Source organism: Engystomops pustulosus, chromosome 1 (genome assembly GCF_040894005.1).
Source record: "Engystomops pustulosus chromosome 1, aEngPut4.maternal, whole genome shotgun sequence".
In the NCBI taxonomy this organism is placed as follows: domain Eukaryota; kingdom Metazoa; phylum Chordata; class Amphibia; order Anura; family Leptodactylidae; genus Engystomops; species Engystomops pustulosus.
In genome coordinates this window covers 25,684,189-25,708,490 of record NC_092411.1, presented here as the reverse complement: position 1 = coordinate 25,708,490, position 24,302 = coordinate 25,684,189, and the positions used below count along the sequence as shown (strand labels likewise).

Sequence of the window (24,302 nt, the reverse complement as noted above, 5' to 3'; positions counted from 1 at the left end):
AAAATTCAGAAACTGAAACAGTTTTATGTTCCCTAAAATATTCCCTAGTTTATCTTACCAATCAGCCCCCTCATGGTTATTTTATATACAGCACCCTCACCTGCTATGGATTCCTTATCTTCAGCTTTTTGTGGGCCCCCCAGCAGCTCTGGGCCCTGGCATTTGCCCAGGTATCCCCAGTGCTGGCGCCGACCCTGACTATGATATACATATTATGCTGCAAATTGTACATCATAATAGTACACACCTCAGCTTATAGTTCATAATACAAATGTCGAGGAAGCGGGACAATCTCCCTTCTCTACTTCCCCCTTTTGGTCAGCAGCTACAGTACTGTATATAAATGTCATGTGTGTATGGTGTATTTATACTGTATACAATATGGATAAACAAGTATCGTGCGGCTCACCTCTCCAATAATTTCCAACGATCCGCCATTCGAGGAGTATAGTAGTGTTTAGATCCAACACGTCTTTGGGTGTGCTCGCGTGGCCTGCTAGGACTGCAGGTGTAGTAGTGCGTTTTCAATCAAGGTGAACACGGCACTTCCTTAAAATCTTCTTTATTGGTATCAAAGATGAAAACATGATAGGTAGAACAGGGTTACAGCTGACGCGTTTCGAGCTATTACAGCTCTTAGTCATAGCATGTAAGTACACAATGTGTTTAAGAATATAAAGGAAAATCCACCAATCAAAAAATAGGATGTGTGTGTTAATCATACGTCACAATACTTTACAATGGATCGTATGTATCGCAGTATTTCACACAACCACATATAATCAATACAAACATTGTAATAATCGTAACAAGAAGAAGACATTAATAACAAATGGTAAATCTATAAATGACAGCTAACATTTAAGGTATTCGTTGTTATGGGACCTGGAAGCGAAACATACTGAGTGCAGGTGCAATCAATTACGTAATGATGTTTCGAACTCTTAGTAAACATGAGAAAGTTAACAACATTCTGTTAATACAAACAAATAGACTCGGATCTATAAGTAAGGGCTTCCAATTAAAGGTATTTGTTTGATATGTAACCCAAAAGAAAAAAATGTTGTATACAAATGCAATCAAACACGAAATGACATTTCCATCTCTCTGTAAACATAGAGAAGTTAATAACATTCTGTTGATGCATATAAACAGACATCTGATTAGTAAAAATATGATAAATCCGTTCTAAAGTTTAAACCTTGAGGTGACCTGGTACCCAACTTAAAAATCCAAAATACTTCTCTTTGTAATAATATTTTTCTCCTGTCACCTCCCCTTGACGGAGAATGTACCTTTTCAAATCCAAAATAACAAAAAGAGGATGTATCGCCTTTATGTATATTGGCAAAATGTCTGGATGCTCCTGACATGTTTTTCTGGAAATTTTTTGTGCTGTCCCTTAAATGTTCTGCAATTCTGGTTTTTCATTTACGGGTAGTAGAACCTATGTACATAATATTACAAATTGTGCACTCTATGGTGTATACAATATAGGTGGAATCACAGTTAATAAAAGACTTGATAGAAAATTTTTCTTTTTTGTCAAAGGAAAAAAAATGATCGGTGCTTTTGGCGTGTGTACACATGTTGCACCATGAAGTACCGCATCGAAAAAAACCTCTGATGTCAAGCCATGTGGTTTTATTTGGCTGTGAATTAGTGTAAAGGCTAGGAGACAGAATGGCACCTAAGGTTTGTCCTTTTTTCGATACAAAATTACATCCGTCTTTCAAGATGACATTCAATTTGTCATCTTGATAAAGAATCGGTAGATTTTTCTTAACAAGGTTGACAATTTGTGGAAAATCAGAACTAAATTAAGTGGAGAAAGTTGTTTTGTATTTTTCAAAATGGGTTTTGGATGTTTTTTGAGTGGATAAAAGAATATTCCGATCTTTCTTATTAGCAATTTTGAAGCCTCTATCTATCATCCATTTTGGATAATCTCGAGAGGCTAATCTGTGACTTAATGCATTAGCCTGTTTGAGAAACTCTTTTTGGTCAGTACATGCCCTCTTAAGTCTTATAAATTCTCCTGCAGGAATGGACTTGATAGTATGTACGGGATGATTGCTAGATGCATTTAAAATTGTGTTTCCTGCTGAGGGTTTTCTGTACAGGCTAGTACCCACTTTACCCTCTGCTGGGTAGCCCTTCAAAAGTAAATCAAGGAAAGGTACTTCAACCTGATCCACACTAAAAGTAAAACTAAGATTGACGGACGGCACACCACCTGACCACACAATCAGTATATCGTCGATGTACCGCCCGTACCAGACAATGCTCCCCTTGAAGGTACATTAAAGTCTAACGACTATATTATAATAAAAATGGTGGATAAGGGGGGGAAAGTTGTCGCTTTGGACAAGGACCTTTACAGATCTCTAGTTGTTGATATTCTAAGCGATGTACTCACATATAGAAAATTAGACATTGATCCCACTTTCATTTTTTTGGAACAAATTAAAAACATAATACAAGAAATGTCATTTCGTGTTTGATTGCATTTGTATACAACATTTTTTTCTTTTGGGTTACATATCAAACAAATACCTTTAATTGGAAGCCCTTACTTATAGATCCGAGTCTATTTGTTTGTATTAACAGAATGTTGTTAACTTTCTCATGTTTACTAACAATATTTATACTGTATGTTTACATATGCTGTATGTCTGTATATATGTGCATGTGTGTTTATGGTGTATGTGTGTATATGTGCTGTGTATATGCTGTATATAGAGTGTGTATATTGTACTGTATGTGTGTTTATATACTATGTGTGTGTGTTTAATGTGTTAATGCTGTATATATGTTGTATAAATGGCATGTGTATATGCTATATGTGTAATAGGTTATATTTAGTATATGGTATACTATATACTGTATATACTATATGTGTGTGTGTATTTGATGTGTATATATTTTATGCGTTTAAGATGTGTAAGATGTGTATATACAAGTTTAATGATTGTATAATTGATGATTGTATACATGTATGTGTATAAGAGTATATACATTTTTGTGCATATAAGTACGGTATATATATGTGTGTGATTGTACAAATATTTATAGTCTTAAGGGGAAGGGGGGCATCATTCAGAAGTCTGCTATGGGGCTCTCCTGGTTACACCTCTGATATTATGTATTTCCTGCAAATCATGAAAGTGAAGTATTAGAGGCCATAGCTGGATAGGTAGACATTCAATGTCTTTGTGTTTCCTCTTCTTAGACTTGTGGGCCGCTGTGGGCCCAGCAATGTGGAAAGAACTATTATGCCACAGGCGTCTGCTCTGATATAAGTCCTACATTTAAAGTTCTACGAAGTTTTTCCCCAGCTATTCAAAGTAAGTAAGCCATGAAGATTTTGGTAATATTTACTTAGATTGTAGATCCCTACTCTTTACCAGACTCTCCTTAAAGGGGTTGTCCTAAGTTTCACAGTTATCCCATATTCGCTCCATTCAGACTCCTGTTATTCTGATCAATAGGAGACCTGGTGATTGTATCATGAAGTTATCGCCTATTCTATGGAACACGGACATACCCATCTGCTAACAGTATAATATAGAGCACAAGCAGGAGTGATACTCATGGAGGTTATACAACCGAGAAATTCACTTGTAATGCTCTGCAATTGCTGGTGCCTAGAAGACAACTCCTCCATGTCCTGTCACCAGACCTTCCTCTATCCTCATAAATGTCATATGATCTGATTCACATACTATTACAGGCGGTCCCATACTTAAGAACACCCAACTTACAGACGACCCCTTAGTTACAAACAGACCTCTGGATGTTGGTAATTTCCTGTACTTTAGCCTTAGGCTACAATTATCAGCTGTAACAGTTATTAAATGTGTCCGTAGTTAAGATTTATTGATAATCCTGGTTCTTATAACAATCCAACATTTTTTAAATCCAATTGTCATTGCTAAGATTGTCTTCCCGCCCTCAGCCTGTTCTTCTTACATCGACATCGCTATTGTATGTGATGGATCAAACAGCATTTACCCCTGGTCAGCCGTGCGCAATTTCTTGGAGAAGTTTGTGGAGGGATTAGACATTGGACCGACTAAAACTCAGGTATTGTCATCATCTGGGACATGGATGTCAGGATTACAGAGATGAGTGAATGATATACTCAAGTAGCTGTGAATTACAGAGGTGGATTACGACTGCTGTGGGTCCTGGGTAGTGATGAGAGGACCCGAATGGCAGAAGCTCACCCCCCACTAGTAACATCGATAGTGGGTGTTAAATGAGATCTACCATCAAAATCTATCATGATAAACCAGGGACATTACTCATAGATCCAGGCTCCGTGACTGTGGTAATCTTCTTATATTTGTTATCCGTGGCCTCCTTCCTTCTAAAATCATGAAGTCCAGCGCGATTCACCAAGATCGTGCGCCTGATATCCTGCATGTGTCTCTTCCCCGCTAAGGTCCGCCGGAGTTCACCTTCTTCTTCCCGGTGTATGTGAGTGCTTGGTCTTGCAACACAATTTGAATTTTGTATCCTGCGCTCAGTCTGAATCAGTTATCTGATGGCCCTCCCCCTGATTTGTGTCGCATGAAAGTAGGCAAGATTGGGCCATAATCCGATCACGTGCCCCAAAAACCCTTGTTAAATGCGTCGCAAATCGGAAATAGTCGGGAAACCCAGCAGAACCCTTAGTAATGAAGCCCCTGTGTGTTCAATCACAATCCAGGAAAGAATCCAGCACACATGACGGGGGATGCGTTCACTTAAAATTCAGTTTCTTTATTCCAACATCGTTTAAAAGTTACAGGGCAAATATAGACATCAGCACACGAACAATGTAGCACAGACCTACGCGTTTCGTCTAATCGACTCAGTCATGGTCCCATCTAACAAACACACATTGGGGGTCATTTACTAAGGGCCCGATTCGCGTTTTCCCGACGTGTTACACGAATATTTCCGCTTTGCGCCAATTTCCCCTGAATTGCCCCAGGATTTTGGCACACGCGATCGGATTGTGGCGCATCGGCGCTGGCATGCACGTGATGGAAATCAGGGGGCGTGGCCGAACGAAAACCCGACGGATTCGGAAAAACCGCCGCATTTTAAAAAAAAAAATGTGTCGCGAAAATTGCACTTACCTTCACTCAGCCCGGCTCGGTGTATTCCAGTGTGTTCCAGGGAACTTCAGCGCAGCGTCCACGACCTGGTGGACGTCAGAGGAACTACCTTAATAAATCCCGGCCGGACCCGAATCCAGCGCAGAGAACGCGCCGCTGGATCGCGAATGGACCGGGTAAGTAAATCTGCCCCATTCACTCTTTAAGCAGTGTTAATGCACACCTGTGAAACTAGGTAGGAGTCACATGATAACAGGGAGGTGGAGAGAAAAAAAGCAACCTGCTTCATTCCTTTCTAAACTCATGTTCAGACTCTATGTTACCTCTACCATACACAGTGTGTAGAAAATACATTTTAAATACATATTAGAATATACAGTCAAGAACATATGTAAACTTGTCATTGTCAAAAAACATGTACGCGCATGAAAAAAATGTTTTTGTTTTACGTTGTCTTGCAAGTATTAACATCAATTTAGATTTTTCATTCAAATATTTTTAGCCGAATACGGATTTTAATGTATATAAAGTTATCCCGAAAAGATAATAAGCAAGAAACTACTTACTGAGATAAAAAAAGGAAGACAGGAAAACAGAAACAGGGGGAGGGAGAGAAAGGAGGGAATAGGGACGAGAGATGATAACTGCATTAATTGTACCATAGTATCATGTCTCTCCTGAGATTCATTCCTGCCGGTTGTCTACTTTCTAACATAAAAATCCAAAATGTTTCCCTATTAAGGAGTTTCCTCCTATGATCTCCTCCTCTAATAGGTCGTTGCACCTTTTCTATCTCTTTCCAAGAAAAAAAAGATGTGTCTTTCATGTGAAAATCCCGAAAATGTTTAGAAGCATTGTGTGTTCAATGGTCTGGTACCATCTCTCTGTATATCACTTGTGCATTTGGCATAATTGTAGCTATTTCTGATTTGCAGGTGAGTCTCATACAGTACGGGAACTATCCCAGCGTCATGTTTAGACTCAACACCTACAAAAATAAAGAAAGCATGAAAAATGCCATATCAGCGATCACTCAGATGGGCGGAGATCAGACCAACACCTTCAAGGCCATTGACTATACCAGGTATGACACCCTGAGGTTACATGAGCATCTTGTCTCAGTTGGACACGTAATAATCCATCTTTCTCCGTGCACCACAGACAGTTCGCGTTCTCTGCTGAGTATGGAGGTCGGCCAAATGCCAACAAGGTGATGGTGGTCATTACTGATGGCGAATCTCATGACAATGCTATGCTAAAAGAAGTCATTGGTCGGTGTGAACAGGATAAGATCACACGATTTGGCATTGCGGTAAGTGATTATTAATTATAATGGAGGATCTTTAAACCAAACCGGTCACCAGGAATGTCATTTTTAGATGGTCAAAGGCTCCAGTAGCCTATGCTTTACTGATTTTAATAATGTCTGCATTTCAGTACTTTATAAAACTTTTTTACATATCACCTGTCTCCCTGCCAGCAGTGTGTGTTGAGTCCCTAGGGAGGGGGCAGCAGCATGACTCCCTGTCTCTCAGTCTCCTCTTCACCACACTCATCCTGCTCCCTGCCCCCTAGTGATGATGTTGAGGAGAGGGAAAAATACATGAGGAGACACAGGCCTGCAGATGCCCTCCCAAGGACTCGACACACACTGCTGGCAGGGAGTCAGGTACTGTGAAATAAAGTTTTATAAATTACTGAAATGATTTAGAATTCTGACAAAGACATTAAATCAGCATGAAACCATTCACCGGCTAAATATCACATTCCTGGTGACAGGTGCACTTTAACTAGTCTAACATCCCCGGAACTCATTTGGTTATTAAAGGAAACCTGTCAGAGCAATTTGGGACACTAAAACAACCACAGGTCCCTATGGACCAGTGTTTGCTCTCAAATCTCCCTGTATGATACATATAGTTTTCTGGACCTATATGGACCTGTAGTTGGTTTAGGGCAGTGATGGCGAACCTTTTAGAGACAGAGTGCCCAAACTGCAAACCAAACTCCACTTAATTACCGCCAACATGGCATTTTAAGCTGCAACTTCATTCAATCGTATTGGCCCCTGAGGCCACCAATACAGTTGAAGGAAGGAGGACAAATTCAGACTCTCATTGTAGCTTCTTTCCAGGGTCTCTCTGTGCATGAAGAATGGTGGATCCAGCAACATGACTTCCAAAGATAATGCAGTTCTATCAACACCTGGGTGATGGCCTGAGTGCCCAGAGAAAGAGCTCTGAGTGCCACCTCTGGCACCCGTGCCATAGGTTCGCCACCACTGGTTTAGGGTCCCAATTCAACCTGACGGGTCCTTTTTAAAGACATAATCAGTGACATTTGAGCATTTTCTTTGAATAAAATGGGTCTATTGGGGCTTAGTTTTTGCCAAATGGTGGCACAGATTTGCAATTTTAGATAATTAATAAATATTTTAAGTTGGGCCCTGATTCACATCAAGGAAATGAAGCTGATGCACGAATGATGTTTGTATCAAACATGCACAACTCCAACAGACATTGGAAAACACATTATGATGTGATCCTACATCATTTCAGTATATATATATATATGGGGTGCTATAGTCTACGATAATCGAATGATCTAGATACTGTATGGACTCCCTTTATTAAAATACTTTGTCTTCTGTAGGTTTTAGGCTACTACAACCGATACAGTATCGACAGTAAGAACCTGATCAGTGAAATCAAAGCCATTACTAGTGACCCCAAGGAGAGGTTCTTCTTCAATGTGTCGGATGAAGTGGCGCTCTTAGATCAAGCTGGGACCCTGGGGGAGAGAATTTTTAGTATTGAAGGTAATTTACAATAAAATACAACATAATTTATAGTTTGATTTAAGCCCGAGAATTGGGTCCCTCATTTAATGTCTATAGAACTGCTAAAGTTGCTTGGATCTCAGAAACATCTACAGAATCTGCCAATTTCTTCCAATAGAAACCACTAAAATGCTAATTGTCTCTTTGATTCACTGTCAACTAGACTACTGCAACTCCCTACTAATCAGTCTTCCACTCACTGAACTCTCACATCTATTCTTAATGCAGCAGCCAGTCATTGCACTGGCTGCCCGTTTCCTTCCACGTTCTGATTTTAAAATAATCACCCTCACCCACAAAGCTCTGCATGATGCTGCACCATCCTACCTCTCCTCTCTCATCTATGTCTATTGCCCCAACCCATCCTCTTCCATCTGCCAGTGATCTTAGATTAATCTCTTTCTTAATTCGAACTTCTCATGCACATCTCCAGGACTTCTCCCGAGCTGCCCCAATTCTCTGGAATGTCCTTCCCTGGACTATCAGACTAATACCCAACCTCCAAAGCTTCAAACATGCTCTTAAAACCCATTTAGGCATTAGGCAAGCCTACCACTAACTAACTGCATGAAACGCCAACTCTCTCCTTACTAACCCATCCTGTGGCCTTCTCCCATCTGTTATCCGGCAAGCACCAGATACCAAACTACAGGCTTCTCTGTAGTCCCATTGTGCAGCATCTTTATTTATTAAATAATTTTAGTCAGTTTCCATTATACAAGCTCTTATACCTCTTCTGTCCTCCCTTCATCCTCATAGACTGTGAGCTCTTGTGAGCAGGATCCTCCCTCCTATTGTTCCTTATGACTATTTGTACTCTGTAGTGTCTTTTGTCCCCTATGATTTGTAAAGCGCTATGGAAAATGATGGCGCTATATAAATAAAGAATATTATTATTTCTAAATAGAACATAGCATATGCTATTAATAGAATTTTAGACCATTTCTCTGATTCACCCTTTTATATGTAGGTACGACACAAGGAGGTGACACGTTCCAGATGGAGATGTCACAGGTCGGCTTCAGCGCACAGTATTCAAAGACTAAGGTGAGATGAAGCTCCTACTATCCGGAGTACAGAATGTTTCATCCAAAGTCTGTAGAGATTATTAAGTGCTGGACATCCGAAAGACTTCAAAAGCAGAAGCTGAAAACCTCAGACCACAGAGACTTACTCAGATTCTCAAAAATCTACTCAACTTTTTGGATAGTCAAATTTTCCTTCTATATTGTGTACACAATGTTCCTTGTATTAAGCCTCAATATTTCTAGGTAATCCGGCTAGTAAATGTATTGTCTAATATTAACCAGGCAGTATATGGTATATGGACTGCTAAATTATTAATATTTACTTGTGCTATATGCGCCAGTGTATTATGTTATGGGGGGGGGGGGGAGGGGGCAAGTCCAACTGCCCGAGTCCTCAGATCTGCAATTTATTTCCCCCCTTCCTCACTCATCCACCTCCCAAAAATTACATTTTTGATGACAGGTTCCCTTTGCGAAAAAAAAAAAAACATATAAATGTAAAATGCATGGATGGAAGCTTTGCTTATGGCTTCTTTATCTTGACTCTCCGGAGACTTTCGGAGGAAATAGGGAAGATGTTTGGGGGGCAGAGAAGGTCCTGGGAAGTTCAGTTTTAGATGATAAAAAAATACAAGATTTTATCATGGGAAATATAGACTTTTTCTATACTTGTTCTATGCTTCTTGCTGGCTGGGGTTCTGGTAGTATTCCTACAATATGAACCTTTATTTTTAGGGTGAAATATTACTAAAATGTAAATCTGTGTCCTTCATATAATGTTTTTCTCTCTCGCAGGCCACGCTGATGTTGGGGGCGGTCGGCGCCTATGACTGGAGCGGCACCATAGTCCATCAGAAGGCAAAGCAATTTTCTGTTTTTCCTTACAATGCGTTTGAGAAGGTTATTCATGGGAAAAATGAGAGCTCTTATCTAGGTAAGTTGTCTCTCAGCATACAGCTATAATATATATGTATCTTCTATATATTACACAGAGACTTAGAAGACAAACGCACAATCTATACGTGACCCCCAAACTATAATTATTACAGTAATAATCCCCTTACGTGGGGAGGAGACACCTTAAAGAGGACCTGTCACCCATAAATTGGGTACTGGAAGATGCTTATTTTAGTACTTAAACGCCGCAGTGTTAGAGTGATAGCGTTTACGGAAACCTCTGGTAACGCTATCTAACACTGAGGCGGAATACAATGTAAACGCCGGACCGCTCACCAGGCGGTCCGATGTATTCATGAGGGGGCGGGATTAGGGGAGCATGATGCGCGGCAGTCACCGCCGGCCTATGGAGCGAGCGGGAGGTCCGGGGAAAAGGCAGCGCCTCGGACCGCCCCCTCATGAATACGTTGGAACGCTTTGCAAGTGGTCCAACGTTTACATTGTAATCCACCGCATTGTTAGATAGCGTTACCGGAGGTTTCCGGTAACGCTATCATTCTAACACAGAGCGTTTGTTTAAGCACTAGGAGCTGCTTACTTCAGTAAGCAGCTCCTAGTGCCGAATTTATGGGTGACAGGTCCTCTTTAAGTTGCAAGCACATCCTCTGCACCCCCTGAAGTTATTATTCCGATATGGCAGGAGACCATTACTAGCAGTGCCCTGTACTCATAACATGTCTCAATCCTTCATTAGTTTGTTGGTCTAAATTATCCAAACATTCATGTGTACACAATGGGTGTAGGAAGATAAGAAGATGCCAGATGTCTTTGATGCCAGGCCTAGGTTGAGGGGTGGGTGTAGGAGGCTGCGGCATAGGGCACCTTTGAAGTAACGTGAAATCACTTCATGAATGAAAATAATTACACATATTCTGCTGTTTCTATAAAACGGTCATGCTCGGCAGTAGGAATTGTAGTCATCGGTGGGGACTTTAGAGTCGGATTGGCCCACCGTAGTACCAAAGAATCCTAGGGCCCAGGCTCTAGCAGAAGAGGAAAAAGGCTCCGTCCACTTCATAACCAGTATGCCAACCACCGGCAGAGGTTCAATGTCTCCAACTATTATGTCATGAAACTTGGCATCTTATTTTGGTTGAAAAGGGTCATGTCCCAACTATGTTAAAAGGCAGCGAGATCGTCCATTGAAGTCATTGCTGTACAGGTCATGAATGGGAGTATTTGCTCCTCTTGACTGGGTATATAAATTGAGAACTTACCAACATGCTCTGAGTGATGTTATAATGACACAGGGCTTATAATATAATGATACAGGTACAGTCATACCTTAGTTCAACCATTGGATGGTCGTACATGGACTTCATGACACAATATCACAAAATAATATACAGGCGGTCCCCTATTTAAGAACACCTGACTTACAGACGACCTCTAGTTACAAACGGACCCCTGGATATTGGTAATTTATTGTACTTTAGTCCTAGGCTACAATAATCAGCTGTAACAGTTATCACAGGTGTCTGTAATGAAGATTTATTGTTAATCCTGGTTCTTATGACAACCCAACATTTTTAAAATCCAATTGTCACAGAGACCAAAAAAATTTTGACTGGGGTTACAATAATAAAGTATACGTTTCCGACTTACATACAAACTCAACTTAAGAACAAACTTACAGAACCTATCTTGTATGTAACCCGGGTACTGCCTGTACTTAGCCCATATCACATAACATATGTGACCAAATCAAGGCAAGATGAAAGGCGAGGAAGGACATCATATGAAGAGAGTAAATATCCCCTCTCCACGCCACTATAACACTACCATATAGTCAGTGGATACTATTCTGTCATCACCCCATCATGTAGGCGCGAACCCAGGAGACTCTACATAGATGACATCTGTTTCCAGTCGCTGGTCAAATTAAATCCAGACATTCAGAGATAAAAGTCATCGTCTCCATGTATTTTAGGATATTCCGTGGCCGTCATCAACACGGCGACAACTGTGAATTTTGTTGGGGGAGCCCCGAGAACCAACTACACGGGACAAGTAGTAGTGTACAACATCAACAGCCAGGGGAACGTGACCGTCCTGCAGATACAGAAAGGAGAACAGGTAGGACGGAGAGGAGAAGACTCAACCATTATTACATTGTACTTCATTACAAAGAGATGAATATCTACTCCAGATTCTGTATGGATTATAAATATATCATATATCTTTCACACACTCTTTGCAGTTGGTCAGGGCCTATTGTAGACAAAGTGGGGCCCTGGTCTAAACTATAAGTGGGGCCCTAAAATAAAACTATTTTATGAACAGTCACAGTCAGTAAGAGGCTCCTTTAGCCCTGCACAATGATAACACTTTGTAGTTACACACAGTAGTAGGTAAGTATCTGTAATATGGGGCTGTAGGAGAATGTTATAGGAGATGGACAGGTGATAGGGAGATGGATGATAGAAGATAAATATGAAAGATGATATAGATTTATAGATAGATGATAGATTTATAGGTGCAGAGATATAAAGTAGATTATAAATAGATAGCGAGATAGACGATAGAAGAAAGATAATATATAGAAGATTTAAAGATAAATCGATAAATTATAGGAGATAGATAACTAGACAGATAGATGATAGATATATAGATGATAAGCATCTTCACCCGGACAATGAACCAAGGGGTATTAAAGGAACAATACATCCTCTGCCCACAAAATTCTACATGCAGGGGGCCCCATTAAGACAGGTGGCCCTGGGGTAATGCCCCTTTTGCCGCCCTCTATCGCCAGCCCTGAGCATATCCACACTGTATGTAGTTACCTTCTGTAAGTTGATCAGTATTGTTTGCAACAGTGTTTTTATGGAAATTTTTTTTTACCAGATCGGCTCATATTTCGGTAGCGTTCTGTGCGCTGTGGATGTTGACAAGGATTCGGTGACCGACATTCTCTTGGTGGGAGCTCCTATGTATATGAATGATTACAAGAAGGAACAAGGTCAAGTCTACATGTTCACCATCATTGGGGTAAGAGGGATTTTTTTACTTATTCAGAATTTGGCCTCTTGCACACAAACATTTTTAAATGTTTTAATACGGGTAGAACACAGCCAAATTCACTTCAATAGGCAACACGTCACATTCACATTGCCCACTACAGTGTGTGCGAGGCAGGCGGCCATAGCATAAAATAAAGGATTTGTATTATCTTTGGACAGATTTAAGGCACTTACCCCCCGTCCCTACTCCAGGCTCATATATGCATATTTCTAAAGTGAATTTTTGCCATGGAAGGAACAGCTGGACAATACAAACAAAGGCATGGTGGCACATGGGGACATAGACCTACAAAAGATATCAGTTAGCTTGGGAAGCTAAATTTTGGTGACAGATTCCTTTTAACTTTAAGCACCAAAACCATAGCATCCATTTTTTGGATCCCCCGCTGATCACATGTTGATGACCAATCCGCAGGCTTAGCCATAAATACTGTATAACATGTATGAAAAAGTTGGAAATCGTCCATGTACTTTCTCTGCTGGTGTGATACAGTGTATGTACAATGTACAACTTGTAATTATTAGCTTTTTTCTTGTCTTGATCAGGGAATCTTACATCAGGGTAAGCCATTGGAAGGCCCCAGTAGTGGGGAGAATACCCGGTTTGGAGCCGCCATTGCTGCACTTTCGGATGTAGATTTGGATGGATTTAATGATGTCATTGTTGGAGCCCCATTAGAAAACCAGAACAGTGGAGCCGTATATATCTACAATGGCTATAAAAACACAATAAAAACGAAATATTCCCAGGTAATCCAACATATAGAATCACAGTATATATTGGTCATCCTATGATGGTATTTCAGATTTGACAGAGCTTAACCATCCCAGACAATGGGGGACATTCATTATACAAAGGTTTTCCATGACCCGCATGCTACTTTGGGCATGTGGGGGCAGGGAGTGGGCAGGCTGAGGTGGGCTAGGCCAAAAATGCCCAGCCTGACACATTTCTTAAAGGGAACCTGTCACTAGGGGACCCATTTTTAGCACTCCAGCTATCCCCACAGTGCATAGTACATACACTGCCAATAGTTTTTGTATAAAAAATTGATTTTACAGAAAAAAAGATATATTAATATAGTACCTTTCAATGTCTGTGCTCTGTGACTAGACACTTGTCCCCTGGGAGTAGCTATAGAGGAGCAGTTCCCCCCACAACCTTGGGAAACCGCACCTCCATGTATCATTTTCAAATATATGAAAACACCCATCACCCGGGTTAGCGACGCCCCCTGCTCCTCTATAGCCACTCCCAGGGGACAAGTGCCTAGTCACAGAGCACATGGCATTGATAGGTACTATATAACATATCTTTTTTTCTGTAAAACCTATTGCTAGAGACTGGGATGGGGTTGCTAATGTGTCACCTGATGAGAGGCTCCCTTTAAAGTCTTAGGCCCCTTCCACACTAGCGTTGCGTTTCACGTCAGGGTGCAATGCGTGAAAAACTGACGTTTTTGGCTGCGTTTTTGTTCCATTTTTCCTTGGAGTAATTAGCATTTTTGCGTTTTTCATGCGCGTGTTGTTAGCGTTTTTTGCGTTTTCGGCACATTTTTCACGCGCGAGTCAATGGGAGACTCGAGCATTTTTCAAAGGGACCATGGTTTGGGATTAAAATGTGTTATTTAATTGAAAAATAATGTCTTCTGATAAGTTGCAAACATCTGCGATCTATTCTTCACTTTTCCCCGTGTATATTATCTCCCGACAAGTTAGCAGATGTGAAGAACAGTGAAGAATAGAATAAAAACAGTGAACACAGTGAACACAGGATCATTTAAGAGAAAAACACAGTGCAGAACACAGTGCAGAATAGATTACAGATGTTCGGCACATCTGCTTACTTGTCGGGAGATACGTGCGGAACGGTGCGAACAAAATAGCATGTGAAGAACAATATATATGTGTGTGAAGAACACATTGCAGATGTTTAAATACATACGCAAAAGTAGAGCATGCTGCGATTTTGACGCGCGTGAAAACGAACGGAAGCACGCGCGTGAAAACCAACGCTAATGAAGAAAGACCCATTGAATACAATGGGACAGAGTGCAATGCAAGTTCTGCGCGTCAAATGCACGCGCAGAACTCGCGCGTGAAAAACGCCAGTGTGGAAGGGGCTTTAACCAGTAACTATATAAAAAAACCCTGGTGGAGTTTGTGGCCATATTTTCCAAGAGATTGGAGCCGTCTTAATAAAATCCCACCAATGTCTCTGTTTGAAAACAAGCACATGTACATTGTGACCCCATTACATGCGCCCATAGTATGTGTGCCCTTCATGATAGATTTGGAGGCGTACTAGATACGGTGGACCTGATGTATTTTTGTTGACTCTACCATACTATATAACACCCCTTTCACACGAGCTTATGCTTGCTTCCTTATGCTTACTTGCTTACAGATGAGCATACAGTCCCGCACTGGAGAGAGGAGGGGTCTGCGCTGCTTATCCCTCCCCTCTCCATAGGGAGGATTGCGGCGCGGCCATATGTACGGGGAAAGATAGGGGAAGCTCTATCTTTTTCCCATCAACGTAATGGTGCGGTGGGCAATATGTCCATTCATATAGATGGACGTATTGCCCATTGAAATGAATGTGACTGTATGCTACGGTACGGGTAGCATACAGGCCGAAAAAAAAGCGTTTGTATGAAAGGGGCTTTACTATGTGACTACGTGGCTTGGATTAACTCGTTTACTTTGTTCAATAACCAGAAAATATTAGGTTCCTCCTTCACACCACCCCTGCAGTTTTTTGGCCGATCACTAGATGGGCACAAAGATCTAAACGGAGATTCCATCACGGATGTTACTGTTGGAGCCTATGATAAGGTTGTACAGTTCTGGTGAGTACATTTGTATCAATCTAACAATAAAAAAGTCCAACTGGGACCTTAAAATATTCAGCATTTTTCAGGGTTATAAGATATCAGATATCGTTTATCGTGTATTGGATGGTTCTTGATCATTGGGGTTGTCCACAGATTAAAACACATGGCTGATTTCTTCCAGAAACAGTTCATCTCCTGACAATGGGTAGTGCGCAGTATCGCAGCTAAGATGCCATGTTTTTCAACCTCTGGACAACCCCTTTAATGTTCCTCAGCTAGATTGTGATTTGAGCTAGTTTAATAATTCTGCTGACCATCTTCTAGTTCAGTGTCAGTACAAAATACTTGCTTATTAGAAAGTATAGGTATATATAAGGTTATGTAACCCTTAAAGGGGTATTCTTATGTTTAATATTAATGACAGGATACACCATAAGCCACATGCTCAATGAAAGTCACATTCACACTTATCTCAGGAACTGCACATAGATTTACCATATTTTTTTCGGACTATGAGGCGCACCAGATTATAAGGCGCATCATCAATAAATGCCTGCTAAAACGTCTAGATTCATATATAAGGCGCACCGGATTATAAAGTGCACCAGATTATGGATGAATGACCAGCAGGTGGCAGACCTGTGCACAGTTCAAGGCAGCTATTGTCTGTAAGTACGGTACATATATAAGGCTCACTGGACTATAAGGCGCACCTTTAATTTCTGAGAAAATCAAATCGGCTTATAGTCCGAAAAATACAGTAGCTATTTTTGACGTAGAAGAGGTCCAAAAATGGTCCCTTATTGTGTCATATGTAACGTTAACTCTTTCTTTATCATCCAGGTCGCAGAGTATCGCAGATATATCCATGAAGGTTTCATTTACTCCAGACAAAATCGTCCTCACTAATAGAAACAGTGAAATTACGGTGAAATTCTGCTTTGACGCTCGCTTCAGACCTGCAAAGTCAGGACAACAATCTGGTAAATATTGTAAAACCAGTTCAGTTTTATGTGTATTATTAATATTGTAGAGTTTGGTTACAAATTGAGATGCATCCGGTAGTCAGAAGTAGAATGGTTCAATTCTTTCCTTGATATCAGCGGTAATGGAGGAACCATAAAACATCCACGTAAATCTTTTATATTTTGGGTTTATTATTGCCCTCTGCTCATCACCTGCCAAGAAGAGGAAGACAAATGGAGGAAGACCCGTGTTCTGATGTTATGTCCATATGACATATGAATAGAATATAGATACAATATGATTGTGTGTTGCTTCTCCGCTCTTGTCATTGTCCTCCTCCTGTTTTTGCTCTTCCATGCAGTATCAATCACATACAGTGCAATGCTAGACGCTGATCTCCTCTCATCCAGAGTGACGTCTCGGGGGCAGTTTAAGGAAAGCGGAGACCGATTCTTAACTAGGTCCATTGACATCGGCACAACGGAAAGATGTGCTGAACACATTATTAATGTTCAGGTAAGTTAAATCTCTATGGGACACATTGATCAATGTTAAGAATGGAGTCTGGAATCAATTGTAGTGAGCCGTGCACCAGGCGCATGCGGCACTGGGATAAGGAGGTGTCAAGACTGACATGAAAAACCCCGGCCCTATGTTCAGGTGAATTATCAGGAGCAAGGAACTTTAGGATTAGTGATCGAGGGACAGTTAATGTTCATCGATCAACGTGTAAGCCAGTCTTTATTCATGTAGTCCCCTTTACTTCTCCAGAGCAGCTATAATTACATCTCCATAGTAATAAGGGTGACAACGTGATACCAAATATCCTGGATGTAAACAGGATGCAGGAAAATCTGGGCGACAGTCGGCAACAGCGACAGACAGAGACACTAAATTGAGACTGGAGCTGGATGAGGGTCCTGAGTGTCTGAAAGCCACCAGTCTGATATTGGTGACTTAACATCTGGATCGATCATCAATGTGATATCAGCTGCAATCAGTGGGATCAAAAGCCATCACTGAAACTGGAATCCCAAACACCTCATGTGAAATGAATACGGTTGTGGTCACACATACAACCCAATCCTCCATTGATGTAGTTCGAGTCCAAAATTTATCCCTAACCCCACATTGGAGTCTATTGGAGTCTTCTGGTTGGACTTGTGTATTGGGAGCACATGGACTCATCGCTGTGGTCAGATACTCTTCAGTCAGACAATTATATACTGAAGTATGGATAGGGGGTAGGTGTAATTTGTAGGGTAACTTCCAGATATTTTTAGTGAAATAGCCCCATCATATCATTCATTTCTCCATTATAGGACAACCCTCTGTACATATCCCATATTCCGTTCTGGGGAACCCCCAAATGAACCCGTCCACATGAGAAGTGTTGATTAGAATTGAGGGCTATGGAATTTTTGTGTTTTTAGTGTGACCAGTGACCAGCAATTACCCCCAACAGTAAGGTTTATATGGGGTTGGACTTGAGGCTTTCATTCTAATAGAGATGAGACCACCTATAATCAGAGTACAAAGTGAGGCCTGGAAACTTCTTAGATGTTACTTAAAGGGGTTAGACACTTTACATCATTTTTTGTAATGTGTGTAAGTTACATATATATACATCTTATACATCCATTACAGGTTCTGCTCTGCTTTCTTGATATGTGAAGCCTCCTGTCTTTTACCTCCATTAGACAAACATTTGTGACCATAAAATGGCCGCAGATTAAGGGTCATGTGATCTCTATCCATGTCCAATCACCCTGCAAGGACCTTAATCTTATATTCATGAATAGTATCACAAGGACCTGGCAGGGCGATTGCTCATGGACAGTCAGAGTTACAGTTATGGACAGGAATCTCTAGCTGATAAGGTAAAAGACCGGAGGCTTCACTTCACATATCAAGAAAGTGGAGCACAACTAATAATAGATTTATATTGGTAAATTAATATTTACCTAATATCCAGCCTTCCCCCCCGCACTTACACAAAGATTACAAACCACATGAGGTAAAATAGGCAACCAATTAGATGCTGTAAATGGAGGCAAATGTATGTTACTATTTGACTCTCTATTGATATAAGAATTATGTGTTTCTATTACTAGGAGACATCTGACTCAGATCAAGCCCTGGCGTTACGAGTGAATTTGGCTTCCCAGAAACCCGAGAGCAGCCCTGTCCTAAATCCATATTCATCTGGCTCAAGTGAATGGTTTGTAAGTATAAAATAAGTCCATTTACTGTCCACAACCTGCGTGTTATTGTTTCCCCTCCTGGTCTCAGTGAAGCCTACAGCTCGTGGCACGGCATGTGTTACAGAGGGCACGGAGGGCTCCAAGGGTTTGCCACAGCTAATTCTCTTTTCCTAGAGAGCAGACGCCTGGCAGCCCGCCATATACCTCATCTACTGGTGGATGTAGCCGCTAAGCCACAGCTCTCTAGTGTCCTAGAGCTGGAATAATTTTCATACAAAAAGATAGCTTAAAGGGGATGTGATGATTTGCTAACTTTTTGATAGTCTGTTTAAAGCAGTTATTGAATAAAATTCCCAATTCTTTTGCGTATACAAAGAAAAATGTGCCTCTATTGCGGCTGACTACAAACAAACATTGTGTAGTCAGATCCCTAAAATTGAATTTCTTATTCCTTCTCCACTGTCTGCCTGTTAGCATAAGCAGGGGCTAAAGAAAATGGAGAAACACTAGAGGCTCCCGTACATATTTATAGGGCACGGGCAACTTTATACTCCATACAGAGATTGTATGTAAGTTGTAACCATGGAGCCATAGATAGGTAGTGTAAATAAAAAACGGTGGTGGTAAGTATCCTTTATAGTGATAATTCAATAGTGGGTAATGGACATCTGCACTGCTAGGGAAAGTGTGGACACAGTTGCACCTTTTTATTTTTGTATTATTATTGTAGACAGGGGACCAGAATTGTGGCGCGTTCCAAATATAAACGTGGTGCAAACTCTGACTAAGCGCCACCACGCCCCTTTAGGTGCACTGTTTTCTAAAGTGAAGGACGCCACGCAGCCGCAGTACAATTATAGCGCAGACACTTCATACACGTAGACGTGATTTTTAGTGCAAAGATGGGGGAAAACTGTTGGAGACGGAAGAATATATCTGGGTGAATACCGTTAAATCCCAGAGCAGAAATCTTATTGGGAATAGCGGTGACACTGCTAAGCGGTGATATACAGATAAGCCGTAATATACAGTAGTGTAATGTAATATGAAATAGTGGTGCTGTTTGGCGCATCTTTATATACTTTCATCCTATAAGTGTTGGAAATTATCCATTTTTTTTTTGTTTTCACAATAGATTCCTTTCCAAAAAGACTGCGGAGATGACGATCAAGTTTGTCACTCAGACCTTTCCCTACGGGTTGTACAGAAACCTGACGATGTGTAAGATCAACTAAAATTTCTATTTAACGCCTACTATAGCACTGCCTTAATCTTATATATACAGTGTTGTTGTGTGCATGTCTGTATGTCCACTAAAAGAATCCATACTGTTGCATTTACAGTCACAAAATTTTGCACACACATCTCCTGTGACCTAGGGAAAGTCATAGACTATGTTTTGAGTGGAAATCACCCCATGCTTTCCAAATTCCACTTAACCTAATGACAAACTATAGGCTAGATCAACTCTTATACTCCAGTCACATCTAGAGCAGCAGTCTTATATCTGCCATTCGATTGTCTCTGATCTGCACCGCTCTATCCTGGCCTCTGTTCCCTCTGTATTTGGCTGGAGCTGAACTAGAATGATGAGGGTCCAGTGATGTTCAGCAGTACCATCACTGCTTTTGTTTATGTGACCGTTGAGGCCATTGAATGGTTCCTCACCAGCTCAGCTTAGACCATAAACAGCAGAAACAGAAAGTGAATATTGTATAAATTTTCTATTGTACCCCTCTATCCGAGTTCCTGGTGTCTATGGATGGATTACTGTGTGCAGGCTTATAGTGGTGCATTTCACCCTACAGGAAATTACCGTACGTCGTCAGTGACAAAAGCCGCCGGCTGATGTTCCAGGTCACATTGATGAACAAAAAGGAAAACGCTTATAACACAAAACTGAAGGCTGTTTTCTCCGAAAATCTCTTCTTTGCATCCTCAACTTCTCCTGTAAGTATAAAGACTTTTCCAACCATAACCTTCTAGAGTGGGAGGTGGAACTTGGGTGCCAATTCCCGCTAGAGGGTGGGGTTGGAATTTGGGGATGATGGGTGCCCATTCCTCCTGGAGGGGAGGTGGAAGTTGATTGTGATGGTTGCTGTTTGCTGTTTTACGGGAGGGGGGTAGAAGATTTGAATTACGGTAGATGGTTACAGGTGGCTGCTGGAGGGATTGGGAATGGAATTTAGGTTTAATGGGTGTCCGTTCCACCTGGAGGGGCTGGAGGGGAAGGGGTGGGATTTGGATGTGGTAGATGCCAGTTCCTGCTGACGAAGGACTGGGTGTGCTGGTTCCAGATGAACAGGGGTGGGTTGTAATTTAACTGTGATGGGTGCCAGTTCCTGACAAAGGAGTTGGGAGTCATATTTGGGTCTGATGGGTGCCAGTTCCTAATGGTGGGTGAGCTGTAACCTGCTAAACGAAGGAGGAGGTGGAATTTTTGTGTAAAGCCGACCAGTCCCTCATCAAAGAGGAGTTGAATTTGGGATGCCGGTCCCTGCCCTGTGGCATCCATATACACCTTGTGTCAGGCTGTGATGTCGTACTTTATAGGTTATATTGCTGTTTTCTGCTGACACAGTTACTTATGTTGCAGAGCGATGGAACAGATGTTTTGTGTGATGTCGGCAAAAGTCAGGGATCCGTCAACTGTCAGGTGGGATTCCCTTTTCTGAAGGACCAGCAAAAGGTAAGTCCACTTTCAAGTTATTACATGTCCTGGTTACATCTGATTGTTACCAAAGTCCTGCTTAGTAAGCTACGATATTCATATATTGTACTGATGAGAACTAAGAAGGTTGAAACCTGTGCTACAAAAGTTTCTACACTGAGAATTGTACACTGTCCTCTAATAAGGTGTCCTCTATCTTGGGAACCCACCAGATATCATTGTAGATGTATATGGATAGTGAATGCACCATTTGGATGACTTATCATTTAGAAAGGTTCATAAAAATCCTTATGGTGCTCCGTCAGCCGCCAAACTGCTCACCACCCAGCTCCCCTAGATACAGAAATACGGATATACAGTCAATTAATGTGGAGCTACCGAGAAACACTACAAAATTCTCAATCACCTCAAGAACTTCTCCAAATGTGACTCAAGGCTGAAGCTGTAACCTTTATAGTTTCCAATAAAGGTTATCGGTAATAGTAATAATTTTTTTTTGCTTACTAAAAATATTTTGTTTTTTATTTCTAGGTAACATTTGATATTGGATTTGATTTTAACCTCAACTATCTTCAAGACAAAGCTTTCATCTACTTCCAGACTTCAAGGTACAGTCCCCCTGATGATAGTATAGATCTTAGTTAAAGGACACCTGTCATCAGGTCTCTGCCACTAGTCCTGTCACCTCTACCTGTTGGAGCAGCTCACAGGGATCCCATCACAGCCTTTATCTAGTCAATTCATACATTATTCATTGTAAAATCATCTATTCTTTATCATATAAATGAGGCTGGTCACATGGTCAGAGGCAGTGATGTCACCCCTGTTACCCCTCCCCTCTCCTCCCCCTGCTCATGTCTGTGTGTAATGTATAGTAAATGCTGCATCCTCCTAATATACAGGTGAGAGACACAGACATCAGCTACACATGAATCTGACATGTTCTGCTGTAACATGGCTGCCTGGAGCTGCTGTATCTCCCCTATACACACACACACACATGCACACACAGGCTGCAGGGGGTGTGGCCACCAGCACCAGGAAGCACATCATTATACAGCCTCACATCATTATACAGGCTGTCAGTCATGCACTGGGGGTGTGGCTGTGCCTCCCACTCATGAATAGAGTGGACAGCTTGAATATGCTAATGCTTCATTGGACATTTCACAGGTCATTTGCATACAGCTTTAGGACCTCATTGCTTAGGTTTACAGGCATGTAGAGGGACAATGAAGGGATACAGGCAATGCTCTCTAATGGCAGTTTATGAAAATATATTTAGTTTAGGGGGTTATTTTGCATGACGGATTCTCTTTAAGTTAAAGGGCTATTCCAGTAAGAACAAATTATTGCATCACCTATCTAGTGACAACTGCAGATCAGTGGTAATCTGACAATGAACATAATGGCGGTCCATGTCTCCTATTTGACTCCATCATAAGACTGTGGCCAGGAGGTGTTGAATGGAGTGGGACTCAGCCACGGATAAAGATAGGCAGGTGCAGTGCTTGGCCATAGACTTTGAATGGAGCAGTGGCGCCATGTTTAAGGATCAAGGATTGTAAACCAAACACACTGACATACTGGTGTGTGCCCCCTCTTGCAGGATCCGCTCTTCTTTTAGCTTCTTATACCCTTGTTTTCACACAAAAAGGACTCAAAAACTTTGCAAATAAGCCTGAGGGGCTCTGAGCTCAATTAACCGCTATGGAGCCTGGAGCCCCTCAGGCTCATTTGCCTAATTTGTAAAGCCTTTTTTTTTTGTAAAAAAACAAGGACATAAGATGCTAAACAAAGAGTGGATCCTGCCAGAGGGGGCGCACCCCAGCATGTAAGTGCACTTGGTTTACAGTTCTGAGCTGAGATGAACTGGAATACTAAGTTACACTGGTGTTTTTCAGAATTTTTTCATATTTTCTATCCTTGGACAAACCTAATATGCCATGTGCTCAGTAACTAAATGAAACTTTCTTTTATTCAGTGAGAGTTATGAAGATTTCGAGCCGGACAATGCGGTGAACATAACGATCCCTGTAAAGTATGACACAGAGATGCACTTCACAAGGTACAGTGAATATTAAGGACGGGGTGTAATTTGCCTTTTTGTTTGGCTAATCTGTCCTCGATGGTGCTCCATGGGACGGCAGATTTAGTGGTCATATCGGTTTACACCTTGTTACCAACATACCGGCTACTAAGAACGTAATCGAAAATTCTGTGATTACAATGAGGGGCAGGCTGAGGGAATTGACCTTAGCAATCATTGAAAACATCCGTACATGTGGTCGTGTCTGATAAAGTAGATGGAGGATCAATTAAGTTAAAAAAAAATGTAATAAACATGGCAGATTATTGTATTCCTTGATATGGGTTAAAAGCTTTTAGAGATAATATTTTCTCTCCAGATAAACAGATAATAGCTTTAGCGTTAATATAAAAGGAACATAATGGGAAAACAGACATCATAAACAAAAACGTGGAGACACCGCAAGTAGATTGTTAACTGGTTCTCCTGGAAGTTACATCCTGATGGAGAATCCTACTCCTCCTATGGAGTGATCACATTATGTACTCTCATGCATTATGACAATCGTGATCATCAAGGAATTCTTCCTAGGGTTTTCTCTACGTTCACGAAATACGTATTTGGAAGTTTGATGGTTATG

The 24,302-nt window shown here is 41.2% G+C and overlaps 1 protein-coding gene across 1 annotated transcript in view; it reads left to right on the top strand.

Moving 5' to 3' along the window:
• ITGA2 (integrin subunit alpha 2) overlaps window positions 1–24,302 on the top strand; it is a 76,003-nt gene that overhangs the window by 36,685 nt on the left and 15,016 nt on the right. The window contains exons 5-23 of the mRNA XM_072136241.1: window positions 3,233–3,347; window positions 3,959–4,086; window positions 6,044–6,192; window positions 6,270–6,420; window positions 7,761–7,926; window positions 8,918–8,994; window positions 9,771–9,909; window positions 11,863–12,008; window positions 12,780–12,923; window positions 13,502–13,705; window positions 15,677–15,807; window positions 16,636–16,775; window positions 17,120–17,274; window positions 18,873–18,983; window positions 20,098–20,183; window positions 20,771–20,912; window positions 21,559–21,651; window positions 22,165–22,241; window positions 23,618–23,701. Of these exons, the coding sequence (XP_071992342.1) occupies window positions 3,233–3,347; window positions 3,959–4,086; window positions 6,044–6,192; window positions 6,270–6,420; window positions 7,761–7,926; window positions 8,918–8,994; window positions 9,771–9,909; window positions 11,863–12,008; window positions 12,780–12,923; window positions 13,502–13,705; window positions 15,677–15,807; window positions 16,636–16,775; window positions 17,120–17,274; window positions 18,873–18,983; window positions 20,098–20,183; window positions 20,771–20,912; window positions 21,559–21,651; window positions 22,165–22,241; window positions 23,618–23,701 (2,438 nt within the window). The remainder of the gene's footprint in view (window positions 1–3,232; window positions 3,348–3,958; window positions 4,087–6,043; window positions 6,193–6,269; window positions 6,421–7,760; window positions 7,927–8,917; window positions 8,995–9,770; window positions 9,910–11,862; window positions 12,009–12,779; window positions 12,924–13,501; window positions 13,706–15,676; window positions 15,808–16,635; window positions 16,776–17,119; window positions 17,275–18,872; window positions 18,984–20,097; window positions 20,184–20,770; window positions 20,913–21,558; window positions 21,652–22,164; window positions 22,242–23,617; window positions 23,702–24,302) is intronic.